The 25218-nt window shown below is 35.3% G+C and overlaps 1 protein-coding gene across 22 annotated transcripts in view; it reads right to left on the minus strand.

Annotated features, from left to right (window-relative positions):
* The window catches only part of RIMS2 (regulating synaptic membrane exocytosis 2), a 621959-nt gene that overhangs the window by 459635 nt on the left and 137106 nt on the right, over positions 1-25218 (minus strand). For 12 of the 22 annotated variants that reach the window (XM_047783459.1, XM_047783448.1, XM_047783463.1 and 9 more), the window contains one exon: positions 21775-21985. In XM_047783459.1, the coding sequence (XP_047639415.1) occupies positions 21775-21985 (211 nt within the window). Of the gene's footprint in view, positions 1-2213; positions 2226-21774; positions 21986-25218 lie in introns of all 22 variants that reach the window. The other 10 variants (XM_047783447.1, XM_047783456.1, XM_047783443.1 and 7 more) reach the window with 1 other exon arrangement.

Raw genomic sequence — 25218 nt, forward strand, 5'->3', positions numbered from 1 at the left:
ACAACCAATATTATAAATCACTGCATATAATGAAAGACATCTGTTTCTCAACATACCCAATACAAAATGATATAACTGCAACAAAACAGTAATATATTGTGGCCAAATGTCCACAGCACACATCAATCTCTACACAAAGAACACCTTAATTTCCTTGGTTAGTCTATCTGGCAGGCCCTAATTTTGTTATCTAGGAAGTTCTTCCTTGACTGTAGTCATTCATATTCCCTGGTTCTGCTCTTTGATAGATGTCCCTTGTCTACTATCCTCCTTGACCATACATGAAGTTGGCATTGACAGTGCCAACTCCTTGTGTTCTGTTTAGTTTATCGCCACTGAGAGTATACACATCATACTGCTACTATGAGTGCAGGGAATTGCCCTGGAGGTTGAACAGCCATAGAACTATTCGACTTGCTATCCAGGCTTGGGCTTTCTTTAACCACTAGCTACTTATGACTACTTACATTTAATGAAAATAAAACTGAAAATTTAATTCCTTAGATATACTAGTCACATTTCAAGTATTCAGTAGCTATATGTGACTAGAGCCTATTGTATTATGAAGAGGATATAAAATATTTTCATCCTTGGTGAACATTCTACTGAACAGTGCTGCATAAAAGGTATCATAAAAAGGCCTGTTAATTTTAACTGCAAAGTTTCAAATCCACATAAAATTAGTGTCATTTTATCTGTTGGTCAATCCATGGCTTAAAATATAGACTACTACATTATGAAATCTTGTCAGTACATGAAAGTCATTTCTATAGCTGAGCTATCACTAAATGTCTCATTGCTAAGACAGTTGTCAGAATTCATTACAAAAACTATAGATGAATAATCAAACCATTATGTATCCTGTACTAACTCTGGACACAAAAGTAGCACCAGAGATTCCATAAGGCTTTGAATTGCCTAAACTTTCCTACTTAAGAGTCAGCTAATAGCATGACTGGTGGAAAGCTGGTAGGTTTTCTAGGGAACCTGCTCTGGGCTGAAGATGATGCATAGACTGGGTAGTCACAGTATCTTTTCTTCTGCTCAGAGGTTTAATTATTTGCTAATGTCTACATTATCTGAAGAGAATGAAAAGGCTCCAAATTAGAGAAAAGAAAGCCCTCTTAGAAGATCTCAGCCCAAAGGACGTTCTCTTTGAGTTTTATGCCAATTTGAATTTGGAAAACTTGAAAAGACCTCAAGTTTCAGTCTAATGCACCAAAAATAATCATAACAGAAAGATTTTATCTGGGTTTGCAGGAAGTTATAAGGCTCCAGAGCAGATCCAAAGTCAAATCAGACTTCTAAAGGCAGACATTAGCAGATTATTATAATCCAACATATAGCTCAATTTTATATTCCTGTGGTTTTTTTTGGGGGGGGTTGTTTGTTTGTTTTTCTTTTTCTGTCTTTTTGTCTTTTATAGGGCCACACCCACGACCCATGGAGGTTCCCAGGCTGGGGGTCTAATCGGAGCTGCAGCTGCCCACCTATGCCATAGCACAGCAAAGCATGATCTGAGCTGCATCTGCGACCTACACCACAGCTCATGGCAATGCCAGATCCTTAACCCACTGAGCAAGGCCAGGGATTGAACCCGCAACCTCATGGTTCCTAGTCGGATTCGTTAACCACTGCGCCACGACAGGAACTCCTATTCCTGGATATTTTTAAATTACATCTAATATAAAACATAAGGATATAATATATACATTTTACCAATTTCTAAAACATACTGTTAAGAAAATATAAAATCTTTTAGTTAAGTTAATTGTAAATATATACTTCAGAAAACCCATGTTCAATGTTGTGACTCATTATTATAAAAATTGAATCTTTATACTAACCTAGAAACTTAGTTTTAAAACTCTGACCAGTACAATGATGAGTTTAAGGAACATAGTAAGACTAGAGGAATTCTTATCATAGTGAGGAATGCTATAAGGTCTCCTTTAAAAAACACTAAATTCTAAAAAGGCAAGCTGCTTTAGGAATCAACTCAAACAATCAAATTTTTAATCTATAATATATAAAATGTGTTTTTCAGTAAATTCAGATAGCATGCTTAAAATATATATTAATGTTTAGCAATTATCATGCACTACAACTGTAACAAACACTTAAAAGTATATAAATTAAATACAACTACAAAATTAAAATCAGTAGTAATAACAGTAAGAAAAAATAATATTAGACAGAAAAAAGACTCTAACCACTTTGTCCTCCTGGTGTGAATATCCACGAAGGCAAGTTAGAAAGGACAGAAAAGACAAAACAAAAAAGAAATAATTAATCCCATTCTTGAAACAAATAAAACTTTTTAAGAGCTCGTTAGTGAAATTAAAATTCTGAAAAAGTCTAAATTACATTATAAGAGGAACATTTTTCCCATACATTTCCAATACTGCATGCTATATGTGAGAATATATTAAGATATATAAACAGAATAATTTATATAAAACAAGTAAATAGCCAAACATCAGAAAAAGGAGAACGTTCTTTCCACAAATAAAAATCCTAATTAAACACTAATTAACTCAAAGAAAGAAACTGAAAATGAAAGCTTTAAGGAAAAAAAAACCTCTTACGTACAAAAATGATAAAACACAGCATCACTGTTTCTCTTTAATTTCATCGTATACTATCAAAAGCAAAGTGTAATTCTATATGAATTACACATGTTGCTTCTAAAAGTTTTTATGTTTCGCTAACTTAGAAGTCTTCTAAATTTTATAACTGAAAAGAAAAAATAAGTAGAAAAGGTTATTAAATATAAAATATTATTTATTATAATTGGTAATCTAGAGTCATAGTTTCTCAAGAATATAAATGCAGAAAATAAAATAATATATACAATACATGACTTGGCAAGAGAACATATTTAAAAATGCTAAAGTTGGAGTTCCTATTGTAGTGCTGCGGAAATGAATATGACTAGGAACCATGAGGTTGAGGGTTCGGTCCTTGGCCATGCTCAGTGAGTTAAAGATCTGGCATTGCTGTGAGCTGTGGTGTAGGTCACAGACACGGCTCGGATCTGGCGTGGCTGTGGCTGTGGCTGTGGCTGTGGCTGGCAGCTACAGCTCCAATTAGACCCCTAGCCTGGGAACCTCCATATGCCATGGGTGCAGCTCTGAAAAGACCAAAAAAAAAAAAAAATGCTGAAGTTAAAAATTGTTGCATTTGTCTTTATTTATATATAAAATAATGATGATAATAATAGCAAAAGTAATAATGTAAAAACAATAATCTGATATAAGAACTTACATAAATTAAAATTTAAAATCGTGTGTTTTTAGGCATTATTATTTCTCTGAACCATTTCTAGCTGTATAGCTTATGCAATTTTCTTAAGCTCTCTAGGCCTTTACTTCCTTATCTGCAAAATAGGAAATTAATATTTACAGGGTTTTCTAAGAATCAAATAAAGTAACACAAAAAACTCTCAATACAGTGCCTGACAGACTGTTCTATATTTGATATCTAGCCTTTTAAAACATAGGATATTGCATAGAAAGGATAGGATTGCATTCTTTTCGTTACTATATTGCTGACTGATTCATTTGTTACAAATGCTAAAACAAAAGACCATATAAAAGCTATGGTACACAGTCAAGGACAACTATTGCCAACCATTTAGCCCCCAAAAATTATTTATGGAGCACTCATTATATATACATCAGGCACTACACTAGATTTGTGAAACAAAAAATGAGTAAGACAGCTTCTGCCATTAAGGAACTAAATGTAGTGAGAGGGAAATGAACAAATTATTGTGGAACAGAGAGATGTCTGAAAGTAAGGGAATAACAAAGCACTATGGAAACACAAATGACTGAGGAGATAACGGGATTTGGAAAAAGAAGAATTAAGAGAAAGTTTCTGAAATGTATGCAGGCCTTTAAAATAATAAAGAGAATGTCTGTAAGACCAGTGAGGGATAATACATAATGCAAAAAAACATGGAACATGCAAAAAGCACAAAAGTACAAATATTTGGAAACACATAACTGGGAATCACTAAATTATAACTGACATGTTTGAACTAAAGACTCCATAGTTAATTACATTTATGTCTGGCAAAAGCTTGGGAGCATAATACTTTCACAAGATAACTCACATTGCAAAGATAAAAAAAGAAAGGAAATGAAGTTATAACTAATGAATTTGCTAACAGTTGAACCCTCTTAACAGATAAAACAGATTCATTTTGAGCTATAACATATGCATGGAAAATTTAGCTATAACATACACATGAAATATTACTCTGCCATGACATTTTTACTGTCTTTCAATAAGGATAAAAATACAAAATCTACCACATGATTTATAAATAAAGCATATATTATTTGCTCCTATTTATGAAGTGTTTACTTTGCTACAATGTACAGAGAGAGTGGAATAAGTCTGGAAGCAGAACAATTAAGAAGTTGTTACAATATCTGGGTAAGAAACAAATGTGATAGTGGTATGAATTATAGTGTTAGCAAGAGGAAAGGAGAGAAATAAACTGTTTTGGAGATACTGAGATGTAAGTCCCCTTAAGATTTGATTGAGGAAGAGTCAGAGTTAGAAAAGGACTTGCACAGTCTGGTTTGAGCAACTGGGAGGATAAAATAATTCCTTGAAAGGAAAAAATACATGAGAATCAGCTTTGGGGGAGAATAATGAATTCAGGTATAGACAAGATGAACCTGAGGTGTCTATTAATATACCCAAGTAGAAATTTTCAGAAGGCAGCTACAAAGGTGGATCTGGGACTCAAAAGAATAACCCAGCTAGTGAAATCATATCTGTAAATCATCAGGATATATACTGAATTTGATACTACAGAGATGAATAAAATCTCCCAAAGAAAATGTTTTAAAAAAAAAATGAGGAGGATGACCCCTAAGCATTGGTTTTTCTCTTTCAACTGGCAAACCTCCAAAAGAAAGGAAGTTCACAACAAAAGGACCAGCAATATCTTTTCATCAGATTTTAGTGATATAATTAGGTCAGAAGTTTCACTGTATTTATCAAAAATCATTTTAATCTCATCAATAATAAAAGTGGAATTAAGCTGCTTGAAAAACAAAGGTAATGCATAAATAAAAAATATTATCAATGACATTAAGACAAAGACTAATTAAAATCTCATGTGAGGAGGAGTTCCCATGGTGGCTCAGCAGTAACAAACCCGACTATTATCCACGAGGACGCAGGTTTGATCCCTGGCCTTGCTCAGTGGGTTAAGGATCCGGTGTTGCCATGAGCTGTGGTGTAGGTCACAGATGTGGGCTCAGATCTGGCATTGCTGTGGCTGTGGCATAGAGCAGTGGCTATAGCTCTGATTCGGCCCCTAATCTGGGAACCTCCATATGCTACGGGTGTGGCCCTAAAAAACAAAAATCTCATGTGTGGAGTTGCCATTTTGGCTCAGTGATAATGACCCCGACTAGTATCCATGAGGATGTGGGTTTGATCCCTGGCCTCACTCAGTGGGTTAAAGATCCAACATTGCCATTGAGCTATGGTATAGGTTGCAGATATGACTTGGATTTGGTGTTGCTGTGGATAGGCCAGTGTGGCCATTTAAAACAAAACAAAACAAAAACCTCATGTGAAATATTAAAAGTAACCTGTTCAAATATACAAACAACTTAAACAACTCAACAACAAAAATACACTGGGATTTGGGCTCGACCCGGCACAGTGGGTTAAGGAACTGGCCTTGCTGCAGCCATGGCTTAGGTTGCAATTATGGCTCAGATCTGATCCCTGGCCCAGAAACTCCATATGCTGCAGTGTGGCCAAAATGGGGGGGAATAGTTTTTAAGCCGAATAGTTTTTAAGCAGAAGGTAAAATAATCAGATTTACATTTTACAAATATCAGTATAGCTTCATGTGAAGGAAGTGCTTAAGGAATCCAGATGGTAACAAAGAGACCAGTTAGGAAACTAACATTAGTCCGAAGATGGAGGATGAGAGCCTAAATAGGTCAGTAGTTAGTTTGAACAGACAAAGAGGAAATGATAAAATACAAAAATTGTGGGTAAAGAGTGATAAAGAACAGAAACCTGAGATGATTCCTGGCTTTCTAGTTTAGGTGATGGTGTGGATAATGATGCCACTCAAAAAGCTGAAAATTACAGCAGGAGCAGACTTGGAAACTGTTCCATCAAGAGAAAATGTAGTCTATTCTGGCCTAAGTGAGATTCAGTGGTATTTTAATATATTTATTGAAAGGGAGTTAAGACAAAACTTCAAAAGAAGAATCTAATGTATTTTTTAGTTGAGCCATTTATTTATTTAGATATACAGAAACTGCATGTATTGTGTATACAATTCAATGAGTTTGAACATATGCGTACATCCATGAAACTATCACCATAATAAAGGTAACATATATCTGTCATGTCCATAATTTTCCTTGAGTCCCTTTATATCCTATTCTTTTCATAGATCATACTTACTTTTAACTCAAAAAAAAATGTTTTAAATGGGGGGGTTCACTTATTTTTTTGCGTATGTTTGAAGTAAAATACTTTTGTTAGGAATGCTTAAAAAGAAATTAGATGAGCTTTATGGGCATTGCATTTTAAAAGGGTAAAGAAAGAGAAATTCGTGACTATGTCTAACCCTCCTCTCACATCTTGATGGCATTTCCATTTCCATATTGCTCCCCTAGTTTTACCATCCTGCAGTTTTGGTGGTATCCTGAATTCCCTTATTTATTAAACTCTAGTCTCCTATTTGATTAGAATTCATTGCAGATGCTATTATTTATTTTCCCCATGTATGCTAAATAATATCTATTTAACCTGGTGCTCATCTTATTCACTGATAAGGAGCTTACTTTATCTGCTGATGAAGACATTAAGTACTGAGCAGTATCTTTGCCACTTGGAGCTTGGGAGCAGATACCAAAGACAGCTTTCAAATGCATATCTGCCAATAACCAAGCATACATTGCACATACTATATATATATATATGTATATATATATATATATATATATATATATATATATATATCTCAGTAGTCTACAAATATTTTTTTCTCTTCTTTCAAATAAATCTCTAAAACCACATAACCCTCATATATTTTTAAGAAAGCATTTAAATTTTAAGTTTAAATAGTTGGAAAGGACATATTTTCAGATATATTATATATCATAGGTGTGCTTTACTTATATCTTTAATAAATCTTGGAGCTGTAGATTTACCTCATTCTATATATGGGATAATATACAGAATATACTACATACATTCTATATATGGGATAATATATAGAATATACTACATAATCTCTTAGGCAAACCAGTTGCAAGTTGTCAAACCATCAGGCAAATCTGGCTTTATATCAAGAAAAGAGTCCAACTTCATTTTTAAATGTATATAGTTGTGTTATTGTGGGTAACCATGACAATCATCTTAAAATTCTAATTTTAAAAAAGAGAGATGAGGCGTAAAGTCTTGCCAAAAGGCTATTGCTGCAATGAAATAAGGTGCTGCCTTGTTCTATATTTCTTACAAAACTTCTCACTGTTTTGCCCTCATGAAACTGTCCCTCAGGATGATGCATTCTGAAATTGCCACTTAGCTTGGTGTTACATCCCGAGGCAGTGTATTATATAAAGACTAGATTAGGTAGGGTTGAGGAGCATGCTTTTCTTTTGAATAGAAGGCACTCACTTGTAAAAGTGATTTTGAAAGAAAAATTCACAAAATAGAAACTTGTTCTCAGGTAGCTCCCTTTTAACAAAAAAAAATGAAAGAATACATATGGGAATCTGTGCCCTTAAAGCTATTCTCACCAGTCCACTCTCCAGAAAATGTTCCTTCTACAACAGGGTACATTTTCAAGCCCACTGCCATATACTTCAGAATTTAAAGAGACTATGGAGTCATCCAGAGATTCTTAAAGAAAAACGACTCCAAGTTGGTAGCTACAATGGCATGTGCAAACTTGTTTTTCTAAGTAATCTGACCCACAGTGAATTAACATACACAAGTGATGGGAGTAGGGGCTAAACCAGGTGGAAACCATTTAAGAATGTAATATATAGAGAGAATGAGTTCATGTAAACTTTGGTGAAAATATTTTCCTTTATGTTCACTTTAACATATTACTTTGCATCCTTCCATGGTGCTCACATGCGTTAGGAGGCATATAATGTCCTAAGACTCCGCAAGTGAGACAATTTCTCACAGTCACTACTGTGACTGACATCAATGAGTGTAAACAATTATTTCTTCCTTTTCTAATATAGTCTCATACATTCTAGGTTACTCAGCCTAAAGGCTTGAAATTGAGGATCCAACTGATGCAACCACTTGCTTAATGGTGGTCCTATGAACCATGTAATTCTGATAAGCTTGCCTGCTTTACCTATTCCTCAAATTCCTACGAACACAGTATCCAAAAATAGTGGTATCTTCAAGAGTCCCATGTTTTATAAATGAGGGATGGGATAGAAACCAAAGCTTAACTTACATACAACAGATAACAGTGACACAAGAGAATTAATGAAGTTTCTCAATTCCTTTTAAAAATTATTTAAGCAGTAGAAATACCTGGCTATATTCCTTTTTAAGTATTTTAAGAAGTACAGGAGTTTCTGTTGTGGCACAGTAGAAACAAATCTGACTAGTATCCATGAGGATGCGGGTTCAATCCCCAGCCTCGCTCCGTGGGTCACGGATCCGGCATTGCCGTGAGCTGTCATGTAGGTCACAGACGTGACTCAGATCCTGCGTTGCTATGGCTGTGGCATAGGCTGGCAGCTATAGCTCCAATTTGACCCCTAGCCTAGGAACTTCCATACGCCGCAAGTGCGGCCCTATAAAAAGCTAAAACAATTACATGTAAACTTATTTCTAAAATCATAAAAAATCAAACCACGAAGAGATCTTAGAAATCATTTAAGTTGAGCCTTTCATTTTACAGATTTTAAAACAGAAGCACTAAGACATCAAATGATACGTCAACAAAAGTCACATAACACCAAGGCAGGAACAAAACTTGGTTCTCCTAACTGTTTCTACTATGTTACCCTGCTTCTAGAGAATGTAAATTTTTTCCCAATATACTAGTGTGTAATAATTCCATAAAGTCTAAATACTTTTTAAGAAAATTCATATGCTTGATTTGGGTGTATGGGAACTGATTATATATTGTGCTAGCACACTCACTACGAACTTGCAGGTAATCACTATGACTTGACATTTAAAGAAAGAAACTTCCTAGAGGATTGCAGAAACACTCTCATTATTTTATCTCTCAGTATATAATTTAAATACTAATCATTAAAACCACTTATATAAACAATAATTAATGACTTGGTTGTACAGTAGGATGTCTGTATTATTAAATTCTTTTTGTTGTTTTAAGGCCGCCCTTGTGGCATATGCAAGTTCCCAGACTAGAGGTCGAATAGGAGCTGCAGCTGCCAGCCTACACTGCAGTTATAATGCAGGATGGAAGCCACATCTTCAACCTACACTATAGCTCACAGCAACGCCAGATCCCTGGCCCACTGAGCAAGGCCAGGAATTGAAGCCACATCCTCATGGATAGCAGTGAGATTCATAACATGCTGAGCCACAATGGGAACTCCTGTATTATTATTAAAGCCTTACTATCTGATATACTGAACACACACTTAATATATTGTAAAAGAATTGCTTAAGAATCACTTTCTTTTACAACCATTCTAAAGGTGTAATTGCTTTAAATCTGATAATTTATAGTGAAAGAATCCATATTTGTTACATTTGTAAATTAAATAATACTATTCTAAAAAATGTATATTCTTTATTTTTTCAAAACTAAATCACAAGTTAAGCTGATGGTAATCTATTTTTTTCAAAAGTAAAAGAAACAAAAAATGTCACATTTTGAAGTTTAAAATAATCCTCATTGTAAATTACTTTTAATGTCTTCCCATAATTACAAAATAATTTATCCTTCAAAAAGTAATTCTTTTTTTGGTTTATTTTTTTGTTTGTTTGTTTGTTTGTTTTTTAGGGACACACTTGTGGTCTGTGGAAGTTCCTAGACTAGGAGTTGAACTGGAGCTGCAGCTGCTTTCCTAGAGCACAGCCACAGCAACACCAGATACAGGCTGTGTATGCGACCTACACCACACACAGCTCACAACAATGCAAGATCCTTAACCCACTGAGCAAGGTCAGGGATTGAACCCGCATCCTCATGGATCCTAACTGGGTTCATTACTGCTGAGCCATAAAAGGAACTCCAAAGAGTAAATCTTTTTAAATTAAATAAATTTGATAGGGAATGCACTGAATCTGTAGATTGCCTTGGGTAATAGAGTCATTTTGACAATATTGATTCTTCCAATCTAAGAGTATGGTATATCTTTCCAACTGTACAGTCTTTGATTTCTTTCATCAACGTTTTATAGTTTTCAGAGTATAGGTCTTTTGTCTCTTTAGGTAGGTTTATTCCTAGGTATTTTATTTGTTTTCATGAAATTATAAGTGGGATGGTTTCTCTGATTTCTCTTTCTGATCTTTCATTATGAGTATATAGAAATGCAATTGATTTCTGTGTATTAATTTCATAGCCTGCAACTTTGCCAAATTCATTGATGAGTTCTAAAACTCTTCTGGTGCTGACTTTAGTATTATATCATCTACAAACAGTGATAGTTTCACTTCTTTTCCAATTTGGATGCCTTTTATTTCTTTTTCTTTATCTACAGATTCAATGCAATCCCTATCAAATTACCAAAGACATTCTTCACAGAACTAGAACAGAATATTTTAAAATTTGTATGAAAACACAAGAGACCCTGAATAGCCAAAGTAATATTGAAAAAGTAAAATGAAAATGGAGGAATCAAGCTTCCTGACTTTGGACAATACTACAAGCTACAGTCATCAAAACAATATGTTACTGGCACAAAAACAGAAATATAGACCAATGGAACAGGATAGAAAGCCCAGATGTAAAGCCAGGTACCTATGGGCAACTAACCTATAACAAAGGAGGACAGAACATACAATGGAAGAGGACAGTCTCTTCAATAAATGGTGCTGGGGAAACTGGAAAGGTACATGTAAAGGAATGAAAGTAGAATACTATCTAACACCATACACAAAAATAAACTCAAAATGGACTAAAGACATAAATATAAGGCCAAACACTATAAAACTCCTCAGAGGAAAACATAGGCAGAATGCTCTTTGACATGTATCACAGCAACATCTTATTTGATCCACCTCCTAGAATAATGACAATAAAGAAACAAATAAACCAATGGGACCTAATTAAACTCAAAAGCTTTTGCACAGCAAAGAAAACCATTTTAAAAATGAAAAGACAACCCACAGAATGGGAGAAATCTTTGCCAACAATGCAACAGACAAGGGCCTAATCTCCAAAATATACAAACAATACATGCAACTCAACAACAAAAAAACAAATACCCCAATTGAAAAATGGGCTGAAGACCTAAACAGACATTTCTCTAAAGAAGACATACAGATGGCCAACAGGCATATGAAAAAATGCTCAATATCACTAACTATTGGAGAAATGTAAACCAAAACTACCATGAGGTACCACCTCACACCAGTCAGGATGGCCATCATTAACAAGTCAACAAATAACAAATGCTGGAGAGGGTATGGAGAAAAGTATACCTCCTCCACTGTTGGTGGGAATGTAAACTGGTACAACCACTATGGAAATCAGCATGGAGGTACCCCAGGAAACTAAATATAGAGCTACCATGTGATCCAGCAATTCCACTGCTGGGCATATATCCACACAAAACTTTCCTTAAGATACATGCACCCTGGAGTTCCCGTTGTGGCGCAGTGGTTAACGAATCCGACTAGGAACCATGAGGTTGCGGGTTCGGTCCCTGCCCTTGCTCAGTGGGTTAACGATCCGGCGTTGCCGTGAGCTGTGGTGTAGGTTGCAGATGCAGCTCGGATCCAGCATTGCTGTGGCTCTGGCGTAGGCCGGTGGCTACAGCTCTGATTCAACCCCTAGCCTGGGAACCTCCATATGCCGCAGGAGCGGCCCAAGAAATAGCAACAACAACAACAACAACAAAGATACATGCACCCTTATGTTTATTGCAGCACTATTCACATAGCCAAGACATGTAAACAACCTAAATGTCCATCGAAAGATGAATGGATTAAGATGTGGTACATATATACCGTGGAATATTACTCAGCCACAAAAAAGACAAACTAATGCCATTTGAAGCAACAAGGATGTGTCTAGAGACTCTCATCCTAAGTGAAGTAAGCCAGAAAGAAAAATACAAATACCATATGATATCACTTATTTGTGGAATCTAAAATATGGAACAGATGGTCCTAACTAAAGATAACAACAACAACAAAAACAAACATTGCATGGCCAAGTAGAGCAGACTTGGGATTCCCAGGGGGAAAAGGGAGGGAGTGGGAGGGATGGGCATTTGGGGGGTTTGGGGGATGCAAACTTTTATATCTGGAATGGATGGGCAATGGGATCCTACTGTACAGCACAGGGAAATGTGTGTGATTGGGTCACTTTGTTGTACAACAGAACTTGATGAAACACTGTAAATCAACCATAATTTAATATTGATTAAAAAAGGAAAATTTGGTTAAAAAATAAAAATAAATTAAATAAACATACAGCTTTAATTTTCTAAGGAGTATCATCTTTAAAAATAAATGAAAACAATACTTCATAAAATTTTATCAGATTGGTACTCTGCAGTCCTGTACTTCATTCATTTTCTCTGTATCCTAAATGCACTTCAAAAGTGTTCTTAATTAATTGTTAAGGATGGCGCCACATGAAAGAGCCTCAAAATTAAAAACAAAAGCTTATTTTATCTTGTTCTCTTAGATTACTAAAATAATTTTTAAATAGCTTTATAATTAAATTTTAAGCTATAAAATATTTGTACTGTCATTATTCTACCTCATAAAAATAGTCTGACCAAATTTCACTGAGCTTAATCCTTCTGAACTGTGATAAATAAAAAAAACATACTCAGCATCTATTGTGAGCAAAAGCCTTCTTTTATTACATTAGGCAACCTAGTATACATAGGAAGATCCAATTTGAAAAGAGAAATGAAACTCATTGCTCTTCTCATAATACAGAATATAGGCAATATATATCAAATAAAGGCAAGTAAATTATGAATGAAAATACAGAAAAACTAACTAAAAAATCCAGGGGTATCTTTCTTGAGCTAAATCTAGATTATTTTTGCATATTATTAAATCACCTAACATTTTCCTCAGACCTAAGAAAAATATGAGAAAAGTGGTGAGTACTGTCTCTGTTTCCTTCCTTTTTCCATAAACCATCTACATCAGGCACAATATACAGAGATTTATAGTTGATTACAATATAACACATTTTCAAGGGGCATTTCAATTCTTCAGTATACTTAATTCATTTATTAGAACTTTGCTCAGGATAAAGAGACCATATGTCAGACACCAGAAAATGTATTTTTAAGCAAGCTATATTCAGATGTCATCATAGACTTTTGCTTGTGGCCTAAATGGGATAGCAAGGACTAGATTTCTCCACCTGCTTGAAACAAAAGATAGACAAAATATATAAAAGAATGGTTTTTCAAGATATTGGACATTAGGCAAAAAGGGCAGCTGAAAAATCAGGGCTTGGGGGGACAAGATAAGCACTGTAACTGCCCCAGCTTACTGCTTTGAGAGGCTTTCCAGCCAGCAGAGCAGTACAGAGCAGCTGAAACTCAGTGTGGCAGATATCCTAACCTGAAGAGAACAAACTGAGCCTGGGGAGGCCAGCACAGCTAATTTTTACTGGAAGAGTTTTCAGAAAAGAGAAACCTGCACAGAGAAAGAGAACTCCTGAGATCTTCAGAGAGACTCTTCAAGTACTCAGCTTAGTAATGATCAGTAAGCATCCATGTGATTCAATACCCAGGAGTGGGGGGAAAAAATCATCTGAAAGGATTAGAGGAAATGGAAATTTCCCACCAGCAAGATAAGAAAAACTCATAATCATGAGGTACTGGTTAAAGAACTCAGGAAAGAGAATTGCCTCAGTAGAAGAGAATAATAAGTGCTAAACTGAGCACTATTCCAGATCTACCTAAGAAATCACAAAAGCAAGATATAAAAGTATTAAATTGTTTCCATGTAACTACATTCCAGAAGAAAGCTCAAGAAGAGTTAGAGAAATCCAAAAATATCTAGCACCTAACAGAATAGAATATACAATGCTTGGTAGGCAACATAAGACACCAGGCATGTAGAGAGTCAGGAAAATATATACCATAATGAGAATAATGAATAAAAAACAACTAAAAACTGAAAAAGATGTTAAAATTACCATAAGGGAACCTGAAAACAGTTATTTTATTATAGAGCATGTATTCTACATGCTCAAAAAGTTAGATTGTGGAAGATATAAAAGTGCCTAAAACTGAAATTCTAGACATGAAAGCTATAGTGTCTGAGATGAAAAAAATATACTGAATGGTATTAACAGCAGATTTGACACTGCAGAAGAACAGATTAGTAAAGTTGAAGGCATAGACATAAAGTAAAATACAATAAAATATAACAAAACATAACAAAATGAAAATGGAGAAAAGTAAAATTTGGCTTAACAAAAATAACATAAATCATCTGTAGCACAACTTTAAGCAGCCTAAATATATGACACCAATAACACAAGTCCAAAAGGGTAGGAATGGAAGTACACTGCTATGAGTAACAGGACTCCATGAAGAAGACAGAAAGGAAGGGCCAGTAAAGACATTGAAGAAAAAAATTGACAAAATTCTCTAAATCCTATAAAAACTATAAACACAGATCCAAAACACTTAAACTAAAACACAACAAACATGAAGAAAATTAACCAAGAAACATCTTAATTAAACTGCATATAACCAGTGGTAAAAAAGAGTATCTTAAAAGCAGTCAGGCAAAAGACACATTACATACAGAGAAATTAAGATGAGAATGGTATCACACTTCTAATCAAAAACAATGAAAAGGAGAAGGCAATGAAACAAAATCTTTAAAATATTGAAAGAAAATAACTATTAAACTAGAATGCTCTACCAAACAAAAATATCTTTGTAAAAAACCAAGGGCAAAATTTTCAGGATAAAAAGTTGAAAGCATTCATCACTAGCAGACCTGCAAAGATTGAAGGAAATCAACGGCAAATCAATAGCAAATATAGAATAAAATCTTTCAGGCAGGTGAAATATGACACCAGATAGAAATACAGAGCTACAAAAAGAAATGAACAGTACCATAAATGGTAGCAACAAAAGTAAATATATAATATTTAAAACTCTTTAAAAAAAACCTTATAAAAAAACAAAAAAAAGAAAAACAATGCACTGTATAATTTATAAAATAGGTAAAAATAAAATATATGACACCAATAACGTAAGTCCAGAAGGGCAGAAATGGAAGTACACTATTATAAGTTCTTAAACTGTACTATACATGGTATGTCAGTTAAGGTTGACTATGATTATTTAAAGACGTACACTACAAATCCTGAAGTAATTAATAAAATAAAAGAGTCAACAAAGCTAAAGAGCCAACAAAGGAGATAAAACTGAATCATAAAAAGTTACTTGATTAATCCAAAAGGAGACTAAAAAAGAAATAAAGATCAGACAGTGCAAGTAGGAAAAAAGCAAAATGATATAATCAAACCTAACTATATCAAACCTAACCATATCAATATAAATTGTCTAAATATTCAATTAAAAGTCAGGGATTGTCAGATTGGCTACAAAGCAATATCCAATTATATGCTGCCTATCAGAAAAGTACTTTAAATATGAAGACAAATTAGTATAAAGTAAAAGAACAAAAAAACATAAACAATGTTAATACTATCCAATAGAAAGCTGGAACAGTTATAGCAAAATTAGATAGATTTCAGAGCAAAGAATATTATCAGTAATAAAGTCACTTAATAAAGGAGCCTATTATTTCATAGGATATAATAATCCTAAATGTTTATACACCTAAAAACAGAACTTTAACATATAGAAAGCAAAAGCTGATAAAACTGTAAAAAGAAATAGACAAATCCAAGTATAGTTATATACTTCAAGACCCTTCTCTTAATAATTGATAGAATAAATAGGCAGAAAATCAACAGATATAGCAGACTTTAATAACTATCAAAAAACTTCACCTATCGGACAAGTAAAAACAGTCAAAAAATAGCAGGATATACACCCTTTTCAAGAACACACAGAACATTTGCCAAAGTAAACCATATTCTAGGTCATAAAATAAGTACATTTCAAAGGACTCAAAGCATACAAAGTATATGCAGGACCACAACAGACTTAAATTAAAAATCATTAACAGAAAGATCTCTGGAAACCACCTCCAAATATTTAAAAAACAAATAACATATTCCTAAATTATTTATAAGTCAAAAAAGAAAAGGAAAATTAGTAAGAATTTTAATTGAATGAAAATGAAAAGAGAACATAGTAGGATTTGGGGGATGTCAAGTGAAGCAGTACTTATGGGAAACTGATAGAACACAATGCCTATATTAGAAAAGAAGAGACACCTCAAAGCAATGACCTCAGCTTTCAACTTAAGAAACCAGAAAAAAAAAAATTAAACACACAGTGGGCAGAAGAAAAGAAATAATAAAGACCAAAGATGAAATCAACAATTTTTTTTACAGTCAATAACACAAAAAATTACTGGGTCACTTTGCTGAACAGTAGAAAATTGACAAAACACTGTAAACCAACTATAATAGAAAAAATAAAAATCACTAAAAAAAAAAAAACTAGTTCTTTGATAAGACCAATAAAATTGATTAATATCTGTCAGACTGAGCAGGGAAAAAGAAAATGCAAATTACCACTATGAGGAATGAAAGAGATGGCATCACCACAGATTCTATATATAGTAAAAGAATGATAATGGAAAACAGTAAAGAAGTTGATGCTAATAAATTTCAACTTATAAGGAACCAAATTCCTTGAGAGATACAAATTACCAAGGCTCATTCAAGAAAAAAAAAATAGATAACTTGAATAACCCAATGACTATTAAAGAAACTAAAATTGTACTTAAAAACTCTTCCCTCAGAATATAATTGTATGTCCAGATGACTTCATTGGTAAAGCCTACAAAACATTAAAAGGATAAATGATACCAATTCTACAGAAACACTACTAAAACACTGGAAATGGAGAACTACTGACGAACTTACACTATCAGGCTAGCATTACTCTAATACGAAATTCAAAGAAAGACATTACTATCCCAGGGATGCAAGGATTCTTCAATATCCAAAAATCCATCAGTGTGATACACCACATTAACAAACTGAAGAATAAGAACCATATGATCTTCTCTATATAGATGCAGAAAAAGTCTTTGATAAAATCCAAAACCCATTTCTGATAAAAACCCTTCAGAAAGTGGGCATAACGGGAACCTACCTCAACATGATAAAGTCCATATACAACAAACCCACAGCGAACATCATTCTCAATGGTGAAAAGCTGAAAGAATTCCCGCTGAGATCAGGAACAAAACAAAGATGTTCACTCTTGCCACTACTATTCAACATAGTTTTGGAAGTCCTAGCCACGGCAATCAGAGAAGTAAAAGATATAAAAGGAATCCAAATTCGAAAAGAAGAAGTAAAACTATCACTCTTTGCAGATGACATGATACTATACCTAGAGAATCCTAAAGTCTCCACCAGAAAACTGTTAGAGCTCATCCACGAATTTGGCAAAGTCACAGGATACAAAATTAATACACAGAAATCAACTGCATTTCTACATACTAACAATGAAATATCAGAAGAAGAAATTAGGGAAACAATCCCATTTACCACCGCATCAAAAAGAATAAAATACTTAGGAATAAACCTACCTAAAGAGACAAAAGACCTGTACTCTGAAAACTGTAAGCCACTGATGAAAGAAATCAAAGATGACACAAACAGATGGAAAGACACACCATGCTCTTGGATTCAAAGAGTCAGTATCATCAAAATGACTGTACTACCCAAGGCAATCTACAGATTCAATGCCACCGCTACCAAAGTACCAAGGACATTTTTCACCACACTCGAACAAAATACCTTAAAGTTCGTTTGGAAACCCAAAAGACCCAGGATAGCCAAAGCCATCCTGAGAAGGAAAAATCGAACCAGAGGGGTCAGGCTCCCTGACATCAGACTATACCACAAAGCTACAGGCATCAAAGCCATATGGTACTGGCACAAAGACAAAAATATAGATCAGTGGAACAGGCTAGAGAGCCCAGAATTAAACCCACGCACCTACAGTCAACTAATCTGTGACAAAGGAAGCAAGAATATACAATGGAGAAAGGACAGTTTGTTCAATAAGTGGTGCTGGGGAAACTGGACAGCCACATGTGAAAGAAGGAAATGAGAACACTTCCTAACACCAGACACAAAAATAAACTCAAAATGCACTAAAGACCTAGATATGAGACCAGACACTACAAAACTCCTAGAGGAAAACAGAGGCCAAACACACTCTGACATAAACGACAGCAACATCTTCTCAGATCCACCTATCAGAGTATTGACAACAAAAACCACAATAAACAAATGGGACCTAATCAAACTTAAATGTTTCTGCACAGCAAAGGAAACCCTCAACAAAACGAAAAGACAACCCACAGAATGGGAGAAAATCTTTGCAGATGAAGCGACTGACCAGGGATTCATCTCCAAAATTTATGAACACCTCCTACCCCTCAATACCAAAAAAACAAACAACCCCACCCAAAAATGGGCAGAAGATCTAAACAGACAATTCTCCAAAGAAGACGTACGGATGGCCAAAAAACACATGAAAAAATGTTCCACATCACTCATTATTACAGAAATGCAGATCCAAACCACCATGAGGTACCACCTTACACCAGCCAGAATGGCCATCACCCAAAGTCTACAAACAATAAGGCCAGAGAGGGTGCGGAGAAAAAGGAACCCTATTACCCTGTAGGTGGGATTGTAAACTGGTGCAACCACTGTGGAAGACGGTATGGAGATTCCTCAGAAAACTTAACAATAGAACTACCATTTGATCCAGCAACCCCACTCCTGGACATCTATCTATCCAGAGAAAACCCTGACTCGAAAAGACACGTGTACTCCAGTGTTCATTGCAGCACTATATGCAATAGCCAAGATGGGGAAACACCCTAAATGTCCACTGACAGAGGAGTGGATCAAGATGATGTGGTACATATACACAATGGAATATTCCTCAGCCATTGAAAGGAAAGAAAGAAGGGCATTTGCAGCAACATGGTTGGACCTGGAAATGATCATGCTAAGTGACGTTAATCAGACAGTGAGACACCAACATCAAATGCTATCACCTACATGTGGAATGTCAATAAAGGACACAATGAACTTCTTTGCAGAACAGATACTGACTCACAGACTTTGAAAAACGTATGGTTTCCAAAGGAGACAGGTTGGGGGAGAGGGGAATGCACTGAGGGTTTGGTACAGAAATGCTGTAAAAGTTGGTTGTGATGATTGTTGTATAACTATAAATGTAATAAGATTCATTGAGTAATAAAAAATTAAAAATAAAATAAATTCATATACCCTAAGTTAAAAAAAAATACAAAAAAAAGGACATTACAAGAAAAGAAAACTACAGAAGGAGTTCCCATCGTGGCACAACAGAAACAAATTGGACTAGGAACCATGAGGTTGCGGATTCAATCTCTGGCCTTGCTCAGTGGGTTAAGGATCCAGCGTTGCCATGAGCTGTGGTGTAGGTTGCAGACCCTGCTAGGATCTGGCATTGTCGTGGCTGTGGTATAGGCTGGCAGCTGTAACTACGATTAGACCCCTAGCCTGGGAACCTCCATATGCTGCAGGTGAGGCCCTAAAAAGACCAAAAAAAAAAAAAAGTGCCAGTACAATTTTCCTGTATAGCAGAATTTAGCACAACATTGTAAGACAACTATACTTTAATTAAAAAAAAATTGCAAAATGAAAAAAGAAAACTACAGATAACAACCCTCATGAACACAGAAATGAAAATTGTGAACAAAATTTTATCTCATCAAGCCCATTAATTTTTAAAAGATATAATCCATTATAACCAAATGAGTTTTATTCCAGGAATATGGAGTTGGTTTTTAATATTTCAAAATCTATTAATGTAGTTTACCATGTTAACAAACAAAGAAAGAAAAAAGATATAATCAATCTCAATAGATGGAGAAAAAAATATTTGACAAAATCCAACATCTATTCCTAAGGTAAACAAACAAAAACTCTCAGTGAATTAAAAATAGATAGCATCCATGAAGAGCTGTTAGCTGACCTAATATTGAATGCTTTCTCCCTAAGATCAGGAACAAAACAGAATGTCTGCTCTCATCATTTCCATTTGGAATTGTCCTGGAGTTTCTAGACAATACAACTAGTCAGGGAAAAGAAAAATAATCAGATAAACCAGGAAGAAAGATGAGTAAAAACAAAGAAAGATTATTAGTTCTGAGTAAAACAAAACAATGAACAATGGGAAACAATGAGAAAATGCAGAAATGAAATCACAAAGGGGAACAAATTTCCCTAACTATGTCTAAGTAATATATGTAAAGACATCAGCTTCATATTTTTAAACTACTTAAGAACTGAGTGAAAAAATACTAAGAAGGAAATAAATGAAAACTATAAAGAACTTAGACAATTTAAAATTCTGCTTTTGCTAATTTCAACACAGCATTCTTTAACAAATATTAATATATTCCCTAAAGTGGATGGATAACCTTCAAAACTCTAGTATAGATGTGAAACACCACCTTAACATTTCTCCTTTAAATTCCAAAATCTAATGTTTATTTCATTAATGTTAAAACAAAAATAAAGGCTAATGTAGCTTCAAAAGCTATAAAATTATGAAACACAGAATGTCAGAGCCAGAAAAAAAAAAACATCTTTCAAAAAAAAGAGAGACAGGGGTCAAAGGAAGAGCAGATCTACAAAATTTATAAAATTAGGTGAAAAATGGGAAAAGCTGTGACACATGCAAACATTAATCAGTCTGTGACTTTAAGAATGAACTTTAGGGAGTTCCCACATGGCACAGAGGGTTTAGGATCTGGTATTGTCACTGCAGTGGCTTGGGTAGGCCACCCTGAAGGTTCTGTCCCTAGCCCAGGAACTTACACATGTCTTAGGCACTGCCAAAAAAAAAAAAAGAAAAAACGGGAGTTCCCATTGTGGCACATCGGAAACAAATCCAATGAGTATCCACAAACGATGCAGGTTTGATCCCTGGTCTCACTCAGTGGGTCAGGGGATCCAGTGTTGCTGCGGCTGTAGCACAGCCCAGCAGCTATAGCTCTGATTCGACCCCTAGCCTGGAAACTTCCATATTCCACAGGTGTGGCCCTGAAAAAAATAATAATAATAATAATAATGAACTCTAGCATCTCTGGATCTGAATTTTTTACACCTGTAAAATAAAGAGACCAATCTCTAAGTTCTTTTCGTCTTTCAAAGTCTAAGATCCTATAATTCTAAACAAAAACCATAAGCTAAAGAACATAAACAATGAGACAAATATCTTTTTAATTCAGAGGAAAATTTTTTAAATTTCTTTTATCTGAAATGAAGACACTAGGTAAGGTTTTTGTTCATGATTAACCTGAATATTAATTTCAGTTTCCTATTTTCCCACAATAAGCTTAAGTATAAGAGAATTACAAAGTGTAATTTTCATTCTGTACCTTGTTTGAGCGTAATGACACTCGACCTCCACAACGAGCACAGAACTTTGTTTGGCAATATGAACAGTTATGGCCACATCCATCAGCAAACTTTGTTTTGTGGCAGATCCCACAGGTTGGGGCATCACCTTTCTGTTCTTGCTGTTGCTGTGATTCTTCTCCCATCTTCTTTACCTGCTCCTTATACATTTCAAACTGCTGATGAAGTTTTCTGCAGAGAACAGAGATAAGAAAAATTTAGTTTCCTGATGGTCTCAAAAAAAAAGCAGTAATTACCACAATCTGCAGGCACAATTTTATATCCAAAAAAAATCCCCATAGGATGAGAATAAAGAATACAAGTTTAATTTTCTGATTATAGAATAATACTTTTAGGGCACATCACATAAGTGTTGTAACTAGTTCTGCCTTCTGATAAACATGCCACTTTAAGAACCAATTAGTATAATCAAGATATTTCTTAGACTTGTAATTGTAAAACTTCTACCCACCATTTCCAATAATTTTCAATCATATGCCGTACAATATTTATAATACTATTTTTAAACAGTTTAGCTTCAGAAATAGAATCAGTGTATTTGACTTACACACTGAAGCCAAAACCTATGAACTTCAAATCACTGAAACAGAATCTCAATTAGAGTGACCTTAAGAATCCAAACAATGACTGCTCTCACTAATTATTTAAATCTGTTCAAAAGTATTGGACATTAGTTGGCTGCAAAATACTGTGAAATATTAGAAACCTACCAAATAAAGCTATATAAATAAATGTAAAGCCAATATTTATTCTAGTTTAAAATCATGATAAAACTTTTCATTTCATTATAAAGGAAAAATTATTATTTTGATTTATAAATCCAAGTTCCTAAGCAGAACTAACATTTAGGATTTACAAAGCTATAGATAATGTCACACCCGTCCTAAAAAAGACAAAAGTCTAAATAATGTACAAAATCTTAACTTTTCTTGAACTTATCAGAGAGTTGAGTTATAAAGCAAACAAATAATCTAAACTCCAAGCACTGACAAGCCCTTCCAAAGGATAACATGATATACTGTTTCACTTTTGGCAGAGCACAGGACAAAGACGTGGCTACCATAAAGTCAGGTAAGAGGAAATTCATTAAACTTTAACAAGGCCCAGTGTTAGCTAACATGACAGTTTGGAATAGCAAGGGGCCAAGACTCAAAAGAAGTTCACACTCACAAGCATTTTTCCACCCACCTCCTCTAGTTACTGATGCAGAAAACTCAGAGAAGGACATAAAAACAAAAAGAATCCTTTGAGGTACACATGAGCAGATATAATACTAGAGGTAACTGACTAGCGGTTACTGGCACACAAGCATAATTCCTCAGACTATATCTCTTTAAAAAAGCCAAAGCTTGGAGTTCCCGTCATGGCTCAGTGGTTAACAAATCCGACTAGGAACCATGAGGTTGTGGGTTCAATCCCTGGCCTTGCTCAGTGGGTTAAGGATCCGGTGTTGCTGTAAGCTGTGGTGTAGGTTGCAGACGCGACTCGGATCCCGTGTTGCTGTGGCTCTGGCGTAGGCTGGCGGCTCCAGCTCCGATTAGGCCCCAAGCCTGGGAACCTCCATATGCTGAGGACCTAGAAATGGCAAAAAGACAAAAAGACAAAGAAAAAAAAAAAAAAGCCAAAGCTTTAGTCACAGGAGAAAGCAGTAAACACTATGACCCCCAGGGCAAAGATCCACTGCAGCTAGGTAAAAAGTTGAAGAAAAAAATCTACCAATGAAAGATGGACAGGAAACCATCTTCAGCCAAAATCCTACTCACAAATCAAAGGCCTTCTATCACTAAGGAAGGGGTGAAAACTGCCCCCAAACCATTCAGGGGAACAAAGCAGATTTGTTTCCATGGGAAGGAAGGAATAGGAACTCTGAGCAAACTGCACCCCCAAGGTCCATGTGGACAGAGCCTATCAAACATGGAGGGTGGAAAAACACAACATAACACCTGTCCCTACCACAAGCCTACCATAAGCACCAGCAGTCTAGTGTTTGGGAATGGGGAAGAGCTCACAAATGGATAGGAATAGCTGAAGGGGTAGCAAAACATTAAAAAAGAAGAAAAAAAGGCAAAATAACTTCTGGTATGCCCTTACCTATCCTAAGCAAACACCAACAGTAGCCCACCATTAGAGGAATTTGAAGATAGCAGTACACTAAATATAATAACGGCAATGACAAAACCCAAACCTATCTGATCTCTGACTTAATCAGCGATTTAATCTTTGACAGTCTGACAAAAAGGCATGCTCACATTAAGGCATAAATACAGTTCAAAACTATGAAACTTAAGGAAAAATAACAAGGAATAAAAAACCCATTGTCAAGAGATAAGATAAACAATACAATTAGATTCAGAGATGGCAAGGATGATGAGATTATTGGACATAGACTTTAAAATGATTAAAATTAAGGTAAAGTATATATGGAAAAAGGTTACAACAGATATGAACAATTATGGTATTGAAGCAGAAATGTGGAAACTTCAAGTGGAAAACTGGAAATAAAAAATAAGCCATCAAGGAGTTCCCACTGTGGCACAGCAGAAACAAACCCGACTAGAAACCATGAGGTTGCGGGCTTGATCCCTGGCCTCGCTCACTGGATTAGGGATCTGGCATTGCCATGAGCTGTGATGTAGGTCACAGATGAGGCTCAGCTCTGGCATTGCTGTAGCTGTGGCATAGGCCAGCAGCTATAGCTCTGATAAGTCCCCTAGCCTGGGAATCTCCATATGTTGTGAGTGTGGCCCTTAAAAAAAAAAAGCCACCAAGAGTTCCCTTCATTGCTCAGCAGTTAATGAACCCAAATAGAATCCATGAGGATGCAGGTTCGACCCCTGGCCTTGCTCAGTGGGTAAGAATCTGGCGTTGCTGTGAGCTGTGGTGTAGGTCACAGACTCGGCTCGGATCTGGAATTGCTGTGGCTATGGCATAGGCTGAGAGCTATAGCTCCGAATCAGCTCCTAGCCTGGGAAACCTCCATATGCTGCAGGTGCAGCCCTAAAAAAAAAAGCCATCAGAGATGAAGAATTCCTTTGATGGTCTCATGAGCAGGTGTGAAAGAACTAAGGAAAAGAAAAGAAGTAAACTTGAAATTAAGTCAATAAAAAATATCCAAAAGAAAAAAAAAGAGAGAGAGAGAGAGAATCCACTAGCTAAACTGATCTAACAGGTAAAACACGATTCCCAGAAAGTGAAAAATGAAAAAAAAAAAAACAGAACAGAGGAAATATTTGAAGGGATACTGGCCATGAATTTTCCAAAGCTAATGAAAGGCACCAAATCACAGAGGTATGAATATCAGAGAATCCCTTGTAGAACAAATACCAGACACACACACACACACACACACACACACACACACACACACACACCCCTCACATTACATATACTTCTAACACATCATA

Source organism: Phacochoerus africanus, chromosome 6 (assembly GCF_016906955.1).
Source record: "Phacochoerus africanus isolate WHEZ1 chromosome 6, ROS_Pafr_v1, whole genome shotgun sequence".
In the NCBI taxonomy this organism is placed as follows: Eukaryota; Metazoa; Chordata; class Mammalia; order Artiodactyla; family Suidae; genus Phacochoerus; species Phacochoerus africanus.